This window comes from Sinocyclocheilus anshuiensis, unplaced genomic scaffold (genome assembly GCF_001515605.1).
Source record: "Sinocyclocheilus anshuiensis isolate Anshui unplaced genomic scaffold, SAMN03320099.WGS_v1.1 scaffold996, whole genome shotgun sequence".
In the NCBI taxonomy this organism is placed as follows: Eukaryota; Metazoa; Chordata; class Actinopteri; order Cypriniformes; family Cyprinidae; genus Sinocyclocheilus; species Sinocyclocheilus anshuiensis.
In genome coordinates, this window is record NW_015548233.1 from 168,557 (window position 1) to 178,899 (window position 10,343).

At 39.4% G+C, this 10,343-nt stretch overlaps 1 protein-coding gene across 2 annotated transcripts in view; it reads right to left on the minus strand.

Moving 5' to 3' along the window:
• Nucleotides 1-2,831: 2,831 nt before the first annotated feature.
• LOC107654661 (luc7-like protein 3) overlaps nucleotides 2,832-10,343 on the minus strand; it is a 12,049-nt gene continuing 4,537 nt past the window's right edge. The window contains exons 8-11 of one of the 2 annotated variants that reach the window (XM_016441843.1): nucleotides 9,765-10,096; nucleotides 9,081-9,262; nucleotides 5,897-6,078; nucleotides 2,832-3,315 (exon numbers count right to left, since the gene is read on the minus strand). In XM_016441843.1, the coding sequence (XP_016297329.1) occupies nucleotides 5,930-6,078; nucleotides 9,081-9,262; nucleotides 9,765-10,096 (663 nt within the window). In that variant the 3' untranslated portion in view covers nucleotides 2,832-3,315; nucleotides 5,897-5,929. Of the gene's footprint in view, nucleotides 3,316-5,896; nucleotides 6,079-9,080; nucleotides 9,266-9,764; nucleotides 10,097-10,343 lie in introns of both variants that reach the window. The other variant, XM_016441842.1, reaches the window with a different exon arrangement.

Sequence of the window (10,343 nt, forward strand, 5' to 3'; positions counted from 1 at the left end):
CGTATCGCATATCGAATATCGCATTATTTAATGAGTTATCGCAGATCGCATTTTTCTTCAATATCGCACAGCCCTAATAAATAGCATACATTACGGTGAATAACTAATACGTGGTATGTCACTTAAATGACTGACACAATTAATCATTGATTTAAATACACGGAAATGGTTTATGAAACCGCCTATGTGTCAGTTCCCTCACTGTATGTGAATGTGAGCGGACAGAGATCTGATCTTTAGTGTAAGGAAAAGGGAGGGGTGGGAGAGGATTTCCCTTGCACTGGGTGTGAAAGGACTCAACAAGGTCAAATATGCAATCCATCTTTCTGCTTTGTCATAATATCAGCTCATTCTGCAAGCACGTCTTTGTTTTAATTCTAAATATCAGAAACAGGAGGCGCCCTCCCTCTAGTGGCAATAATCAATTAACACATGGCTAAAACTCTACACGAGGCAACCCGTTTTCCTCCTCAAGGGGGTGCTTTGAGCCACAGAAATATACCTGCTTGCATACTCAAATATATTCAATTTTGTTGTCCCAAACTTGTATTAATTTCTTTCTTGTGCTGAACACAAAAGAAGATATTTTGAAGAATGTGGGTAACCAAACAGTTGCTAGTCCGCATTGACTTTAAAATATCCACATTCTTCAAAATAGCTTTTATGTTCAACAAAAGAAACTCATTCAGCTTTAAAACAACTTGAAAGTGAGTTTTAATTTTTGGGTGAACTATCCCTTTAAATGTTAATAAAACAACAAAACAAGTGAAAAATCACTCACTGCTCTTGACTGAAGAACTTCAATACAGTTGCTTTAATAAGAATCAATGCATAATTTATACAGTGAACTACTGCTAAATACGCCTACCGTACCTGAAAAATAAAGCAGTGTTTATTTTATTTGTATATTATGTGCATTTGTAATGTGTATCTTTGTTCTATTTTTAATAACAAAGATAAAATAATAACGAAGATTTTTATCTTCACCCACTTTGGCCTAAATAACTTCCATTATTTTTTTTATTTTAGATTTTGTTACCTTATACGGCTTTGTTTTTAAAATAGGGATATCAATTGGGATGTACCGCTCCGACAACCTGCAAAATAGTAAAACCAACATGACAGAATCGTGATTTTTCTGAAAAAAAAAAATTGATATATTTTGCTGTATCGCTCACCCCTAGTTCAAACGGATTAATTTGTTTGATTCATTTAAATTCACAGGGGCCCCAGTCAGAGAAAATGTGTTGTGCGTCACATGAAGTGTCAACATGTTTAACAATCAAGACTTATCCCATTTATCCTGGTACACAAAGGTGATGAGTTTGCAGGTATGTATTGAAACTTAATCTGAACAGTTTTGGAGATTTCGGTCGTTCCCTTTAATGATGGCCATCTAGTGAATAGACGAACCTGCCCAGGTAATCATGAATTCCCACACACCGAGACACGCTCAAAGTACTGAATTACAATTAGAACATCTCAGCTATTGATGAGGTATGTTCTGTAGGTTTGCAGACATGTATTTCGGCACTGTCCTCTGAACAAAATTTGTTTTGACCTGAGTTATTAACACAGGGTATATACAGGAATCATGGAGTTACATTTAATACCTTTTAAGACCTGTTTTAAAGGGGTCATATGATGCGATTTCAAGTTTTCCTTTCTCTTTGGAGTGTTACAAGCTCTTGGTGCATAAATAAGATCTGTAAAGTTGCAAAGACTAAAGTCTCAAATCCAAAGAGATATTCTTTATAAAAGTTCAGTCAGCCACACCTACCTAAAATGGCTCGTTCTAACACGCCCCCACATATCTACATCACTAAGTGGGAAGATTTGCATAACGCCTCCCAAATGTTCACGCAAAGAAAGGCGGCGTAACATTTATTCTTGCTGTAGTATTGTCGCCGCCGCCATGTCGTGAAGTCGCTGTGATTCGTTGTGAAAGCGAAACTACTTTGTTTGGCCTTCCAAAAGAGGACGATATCTGCTTCGTCATGCCTGGAGCTGATCCGTGCTGGTTGCTGAGGAAATACTACAACTTTGCGCTGTCGATCGCCGGATCGGCTTTCACCGCGCGTGAACGCGAAATCGAAAGGCGACTGCGAGCGCTCATTCAAAAGGGATTTAAATAACCCACATATTGATAGCGGCACCCTGATGCGCAAAAATAATATACAATATTAGAATGTTTGCGGGAGCGGACACAAAAATTGCAGGAGCGGATGGGAGCATGCGATAATGGTCAGAAATTCTCGCAGCAGCGCGGTCAGTCAGTGAGCGCCGGGATTTAAATAACCCACATATTGATAGCGGCACCCTGATGCGCAAAAATAATATACAATATTAGAATGTTTGCGGGAGCGGACACAAAAATTGCAGGAGCGGATGGGAGCGTGCGGTAATGGTCAGAAATTCAGCGAGAGCGGGATCAACAAGCCCCGCGCTATCACGTAGTGGCACAGTCAGTCAGTGAGCGCCGTAACCGATGAAGTCAAATCTTGCGGGATTCCATAAATAAACTACACAGAACCCCACTATTCGGACAAATATACATAATGAAAAGACAATACACAATTTAATACCTTAGAAAATGGCATTTAAGTCTTTTTAATGGCCTTAATTTTCTCTAAATTGATTTATCAACTTTTAATACTTTAAGACCCCGCGGACACCCTGTAACAGCAGCAAAATTACTTTCTTGTTAAAAATAAGTTTAACGAGGAAAAACTTTCTAGTATCTGTAGCAGTTACATTTGAAATAAGCCACTCAGCTCAGTTTTTTTCCCCAACATGCACCACTAGCATTTTGAAAAAAAGAACGCATCAGCATTTTTTCTTCATTTTTATTCATGACAAATACAGGTTTTAAAACTGGAACAAAATGAAAACACTTCTCTAAACTAAAATCGTATAAAGATTTGGGATTTAGCATACAGAGGGGAAAATAAAAGATAAAGCAGACAAAATACTGAACAAAACCGATCTTCAATAATTCCAATGTGTAAAGTGAGAGCGGACTGTACAGAGCAAACATGCCACAAGTGTTTTATTCACTCTGAATGCAGACTAACAGAAATAATGGTGGACCTGCATGTGCATCTATGCCAGCTTATAGCAGTAAGACCAAAGAAAACCAAACAAACACAAGAAAGGTCCTGTGGAAACACTGAAAAAGGGCTACAGAACCATTTTACATTTACATCTTTATCATATAGGCCACTACATCTGTGGTTCACCTTGTTTTAAAGCAGCGGAGTTGAATTGTCAGATGGAGGTCTTCAGGTCTTCCTCTTGCAGCTGTTCGAACTCCCCCTGATGTACACAAATGGTCAGAAAAAAACTCCATTAGTGTGTGAAACCGGACACATTTACAGCACAACCAAAAACACAGCACCAGATTAACAGTCTCATTTACACAGCTTTTTAAAAAATGATCAAACCACATTTTTTTAACGTCCAATCAGCAATCAACACATTTGATCACTTTTATAAATATCCTCTTAATCGGTTTTCAAATCTAGAGATTTACATGTTTATATTTACAATAGCAGCAGCGAGAGCAACTGCTCGGCTGCAAGTAAAAATGACTGAAGGAAAGCACATAAATAAAACAATGAAATTTTGAAAGAATTGATATCCCTCTTCTATAAGGCCAGACTTTGACACTGTAGGTGGCTGATCTTGCTCTGAAAGCATGCACTGCTATTTTAAGGACAACACAAGTAGGGAATTTAAACAAGACACGAGAGAGAAAGTAAAAGTTTACTTCCAAAAGACACACCTGCATTAAAACACAAGCTAATTCACGCTAGGGCTGAGCGATATATCCAATATCCCTGATAGATTCAGCCACGATATAAAATTAATCACCTTTGTGAATATATTCAATGATTTGAATGCCTTAAAAAATTAAGTAGAGCGTTAGTAGCAAAAATGCTTGAAAATGTAGCAAGTCTGATTGATCCTATAAATCAATTCAAAACTGTGATTCAACATTAATAGATAAATATTAATGTTTTTTCTAGAGCCCGACCGATATATCGTTTTGCAGATATTATCGGCCGATATGAGCCTGTCGCCGATATATCGGTATCGGCGAATATGCCGCCGATATGAATTTTCTTTTACATAACATATAACGCAGATAAAATGCTTGAAATGGTGTAATTACTTAGTTTGTCCAGCAGAGCGCGCTCCATTGTTTGCTACTTATCTCCGTAACGGCGCGGCGAATCCACACCAAATTCGGGGGATCCCTTCAGCTAGAGGAACCCTCTCGAACGCAAATCGAGTGTACGTCTAGAGGCCTGCTTTCGAATGAGACCACCCCCACGTCGATAGAGTTACGGGTTGTTAAATTCGCGGTCCGGCGCCGACCGATCAAGCGATCCCGGGGGGCTACCGACGTGCGGAGGGTGGCGTTCGAGAGGGCTCCTCGAGCTAATATCGGTATCGGCCCCAAAAAACCCATATCGGTTGAGCTCTAGTTTTTTCCTGTGTACTGTTGCATTAGTGCATATTAAGGCTGAAGATTTAACATGTAAATTTGGTGCAATTATTAATGGAAAAAAAATAATGCATTAAAATTAATGCATTTAATGCACCCGCCAGACCTGTACTGCATGCAACCCTAACTGCATTCACATGAAAGTAATCACATTTCATTGTTGTTGCTGTTTTTTTTTTTCCTTTCTTTAATTCCCACTATTTTACTACTTTCATTTTGAATAGGCTACAATGGCAAAATGATGGCTCCTCTTTTTAAAGACAAAAAGAAAAAAGCCCATTTGAGAGTTACTAAATATTTGAAATTTCATCCATAAGATGAACTGATATACGTTTGTTTAGCTATATCACCCAGCCCTAATTCAAACCTATTACTGGTTACTGAACAGGCAAAATGAAAATAAGCGACACAAACAAGGAGAAAGAACTGTTTTGAGCTTGATAGGTTACTGTGGGATATCAATTGGGCTCATCTGTAAACCTGACATGTTACGTCCACCCCGTTTAGGCGTAGAGTAAACCATTGGCACTTGAAACCAACAGAAAGCAAAACTGAGAACATTTAAAACTGGGAGAAAAGAGATAGGGTAAATAAACATCAAGCTCTGAGACACGTTCACAGGCAACAGCATTCAAATGGATGTGGGTAGTGAAAGGAGTACCTTTGGTGAATACCTGCACAGATTGACAGTATCCTTGATTTTTAAATTGGCTTTTCATGGGGGGGGGGTCGCTCACAACACCAACGCTGTGTGAGGTGTGGAAATCAGCTGCAATAATTCATTAACCCTACACTTCCATCATTCCAAAGCTATCGGATCTCAACTTTAAGAACAGACGGTATTAAAAGTGCAACATATCCATGTAACTCCAACAAAACAAATACATATATATATGTATTCATTGCAGTTCAATGAACTCTTTGGACCTCTTATTAACACCTTATAGACATCAGATGGTAAAATGCTGTGTGCTTATGCATGTACATGCATATGAGCACACAATCATTTTATATGTGAAAAACAAAGTTCAGTCAACTAGTTTAATCTTACTGCGAGCATAGAGTTAACAGTTTGAGGTAGTAAAGGCAGAGTTAGGAAAAAAAAAAAAACATGTAAATTTGGAAGAGAACTTGTCTAAAGAGACAGATGTATGACCGATACAAAACGAGGTACCTCCAAGCATGTTTTTCAGGACTACACTGGCCTTTCCCTCTGGGTTTGTTTCTTTCTACTTTCTTCCGTTTCATCAGCCTAGTCCCCATCTTCAGTGCATACTTACGATGCACTATTAAAAAACAGGAAGAAAAATCACAGACAGAACGGAAAGAAAAAGGGGGGAAGGGGAGAGGGGGAGAGACCCGGGCCGGACGGGACGGTGCACTTACCTGGGGCTGATCTGAGGTCCTATCAGATCAGTTTTAATTGGACTGTGTGTCACCTTCAGAATGTAGCTCTTGCGCGGTGCCGTTCACTTCCGCTTTGGGAGGCTCGGCCTCAGAGAGCTCATTAGCCTTCTCAACCGAGCCCTTTCTGCTGCTCCTTTTCTCATCTGAAGAATCCTTGTGCTCTGTGAGAGGAATCACAACTGCATTCAGTAAACAGACATCGGTATCTGGGCGATTCAGAAAAATAAGAGTTAGATTTGTGCAAAATTTATTTAGGCCCCATCCACACGAACGCGGTTATTTTTAAAACCTCAGCTTTTTCTACGCAGTTAGGCCGTTCGTCCACACACAAACGCAGCACCAGGTCACTGAAACTGAAACATTTTTGAAAACGCCTGCCAGGGTGAAGATTTTCAAAAACTCCGGTTGCAGTGTTATCGTGTAGACAGCGAAACCGGAGTTTTGGGCTTGTGACGTCGGCGCCTGCGCTGTTATCTCCGTCTATTGGAGACTTTTTCAGGCTTCTGATTGGCCAACATGGCTTTACGGTTGAGATTATATCGCCACCTGTTGGTTTGGCATGCTCTTGACAGTGCTTCATAGCATGCGTTTGCGTTTTCATGTGGATGGAGATTTTTTTTAAAACGGAAGAAAAACTCAGTTTATAAAAATACCCGTGTATGTGTGGACATGGCCTTAGTTTAACAAGTCAGTTCAAACTGTTTCAATGAAACGTTTCCCAACTTCTAATGCAATTATTAATTTGTCTATACGTTTAATGAAGACAGCATTAGACCTCCCCTTTAAGAAAAATTTGCAATTTCAAGCATTCTGAGTTATTTACACTGTCAAAAAGTTGGATTCTCATGCTAAGCATGGCCAAAGTTTAAAAAAAAAAAACGAGTTGGATGTATGATGTTGTATTTCTGTGCCAAATACACTCCTCCTGGGTTCGAATAAGTTTCGGTAAGTTTTTTTTTTCTGAGTATGGCCCTGTATGATGTCATTAAGGGGTGGAAGTCCTTATATGGGCACTTCTCCCAGAAGCGCGCGCACTTCAACCAGAGCGAGAGCAAGAGAAGCCCATCAATGCGCTTCATTCGGGTTACGGAAGTCATCGGCAGAGCTGCACAGAACTTGTTCGAGAAGAATATCTTCATAGAAGTGTGTTTTTGAATGTGAGGGAACGATAATCTCGTTCAGCTTGCCAAAGAACCCAGCGTTACGTGAACAGTGGATGCAGTTTGGTTTTCTGGCACAGCGCACGAGTCATTTCAGTGACAAATGTTTTATAAACTAGGCCCAGCTCGACGCTGGATTTGCAGATCGTTTGATACTGAAAGATAGAGCGGTAGAGCAATAAAAGATCCCGGTAAAGAGCTGGAATCGCAGGCGGTGAGTAAAACTGCATCAAATTTCTGTGTTTTGTTGGCAATCGGTGCTTAAGTGCATATAATGTAAACAACGCGAACATGCTTGCGGCTCTTTAGCTCCTCCCCACGGCACGCCTCCAGGAGCTCGGCTGTTTTCTGAGACAATCGTAAAGCTGTTTCTTTCTTTTATAAATCTGATAAAACTAAAGACTCTTTGGAGATACGAAGGATTCAATACTACTCTATAGGTCCTCAAGATTAACATGAGATTGGCAGAAACTGCGTTATGTCCCCTTTAAATTAAGATGTTTGATGTTATACATGGAACTATGCAAACATTAAACCTAAAAAAAGGTTCTCTCTTTTCTTTAGTTTACTTCTTCCATTAAATAACTGTAACCTAACTGGCTAAAATAAGTCAAAAAGTTTCATCCTTTTGAAAGGTGGTGGGGGTAGGGTGCCAAACAAAAAAATGCAACCCAAACTAAATGATACTACAATCAAACAAAACAGAAAAAAGATAAACAAACAAAAAAAATATATATATTTTGTCCTATTTAAAACCCAACAAAGACACAACTAGGCATGGGCCGGTATGAGATTTTGACGGTATGATAACCTTAAGCAAAAATATCACGGTTTCACGGTATTGTCGTTACAGCTCTAAAATGTGTTATTTTTAAATGACACACAAAAAAACTTTTTTCCGCTGAACACAATATATTTTGTTTTTGAGCAACATACAGAATATTAGGAACAGTAGAATTTGTTTTTCTTTGATTTGTTTCCTAAAAACAATAAGAATAAAGACTGACATCTTTATTTAACCTAAATCTGTAATTACAGTTATTTAATTTTAGTTATATACTTCATATACATATCATTTATATCATTTCATATCATTTAGTTATATCATTTCATATACATAATTTGATTTAATAATAACCCAATTTGAAGCAAAAACAGAATGTTCTGACTAGCTTTGTGAAATTATACTACATGCCTGAACGAAGCAAACAGCAGAAGCTCTGAATGAGACGCAGATTCACTCTCTGACAGCAGGAGGCGCTCATGGAACAGCAGATACAGTCTTTCCTTGGTTACCGCTGTAAACAAAGCAGCGCTGAACACTGCTTTAATATGAACTATACAGAGACGAGATGAAAAGAAAATACCAAGTAAACTTTTCTGAAGACAGTCAGTTCCCCTCAGAAACACATTCATATAAACCCCCAAATCAATATTGAGGATTTTCTTCCAATAGTTCGTGCATCATGAACAGTGAGTGATCTGCCTGCTACAGTATTTTTCTCTGTGCGTCAGCGTCTGTGGCCTGTGTTAACGGGCGTTTACAGACTTCATATTTTCACATAAATGACATTTTGGAAAACGATTGCATTGCAACGCAGTTTGTGCAAGTCCAGAACAGAGACGAGCTGCAATAAGACAAAAAACGGCCGGTTGCCGATCGCGTAAGTTCCAGAGGAAGCTCCTTCGGCCGTCCTACACACACGTGACTGACCGCTCGCTCGCACCAACAGGAGGAGGGTCATGTTACTCTCTACACTACACTCAACCTGAGGGATTCCTACCCTTTTTAGTTTTTGATGAGACATGAAAAACAGTGCATACCGCAGGAACGGTATAACGGAAAAGATTAGTGGTTTTGAAACCGTGAAATTTTCAAATCGCGGTATACCTTGAAACCGGTAATCGGCCCATGCCTAGACACAATGCTCTGATCAAAAACTTGACAACAAAAACAAACACATAAACTAACTTCTGGAACTAATTTACATTAAATGCCACACCTTTGTCCCTAGAGGATTTGTCCTTGTCTCTGTCTCCTCTGTCCTTTTCTCGGTCTCTGCTGCGGCTGCGGTGCCGGTGGCTCTTGCGCTCAGAGCTGCGGGACCTCCTCCTCTCCCTGCTGCGAGAACGTCGCTTCCTGTCCGAGCGTTCCCGGCTGCGCCTCCTCTCTCGGTCACGACTCCTGTTGACGTGTAAGGGTTTATCTATCAGTACAAGCTAAGGCACAACAGGTACTGCTACTGTACATCAGTACAAGCTACTGGCACAACAGGTGAACGCTAGATGTAGTAAAGTACGTTCAACCAGTATTGTTATTGTGTGTTAAACTATTACAATTTTTTGTTATCTGAAATAAAGCTGAAATAGAAACATTAGATGAAAAAACCTACAAAAATATAAATATTGCCTTGTCAACTGAAAAAAAAAAAAAAGCTGAACTACTAAAATTGAAATTAAAAACTAAATAGAAATGTGAAAAAAAAAAAACAAACCTGAAAATATAAAAATAAAAGCTAATTCAAAATATTAATAAATACTATAATAGCATATAATTCTAAAATAACACTTAAAATTAAGTTGCCATTTCAATAAAACAAACATATTTTGAAAAAAGAACAACAAAAATAATAATTTGTACATCCACAGCTCAGCTTGTGTATCTAGGAGATGCTTGAGTTGTGTACCTGCTGCGCTTCCTGTCGCGTTCCTTACTCCTGGACCTCTTCCTGTCTCTTGAGCGGCTCCTGCGGCGGTCTGACGCGCGGCTAGAGTGTCTACTGTTGGAGTGACTCCTCCTGCGCCTGTCTCTTTCCCGTTCCCTCTCCCGCTCACGTTCCCTCTCCTTCTCCCTCTCCTTCTCCCGCTCTCTCTCCCTCTCCTTTTCTCGCTCTTTCTCCTTCTCCTCTTCCTCTTTGCGTCTTTTCTCTCGTTCCTCCCGTTCACGCTCCCGGTCCTCCCTCTCTTTCTTCCCTCGGTCATCCCTCTCTGGGTCCTCAGAGTGCCGATGCAGCTTCTCCTGTGGGATCAAACATAAAATCATGGTTTAAAAATAAACAACTCTTGATTTGCACCAATGAAGTTCAGCCCAAAACATGCATTACCACACTGTTATCTAATTTTAGGGATTTGTTTTCCTTTATTTTTTTTTTACATGTTAAATTTAAATAAATTTGTGTTAAATCATAAAATACAACATCAAAAAAAAAATCATTTAATCAAATGAAAATATAACAGCTGAAGTTTCAGTGTGTGTTTGGAGATAC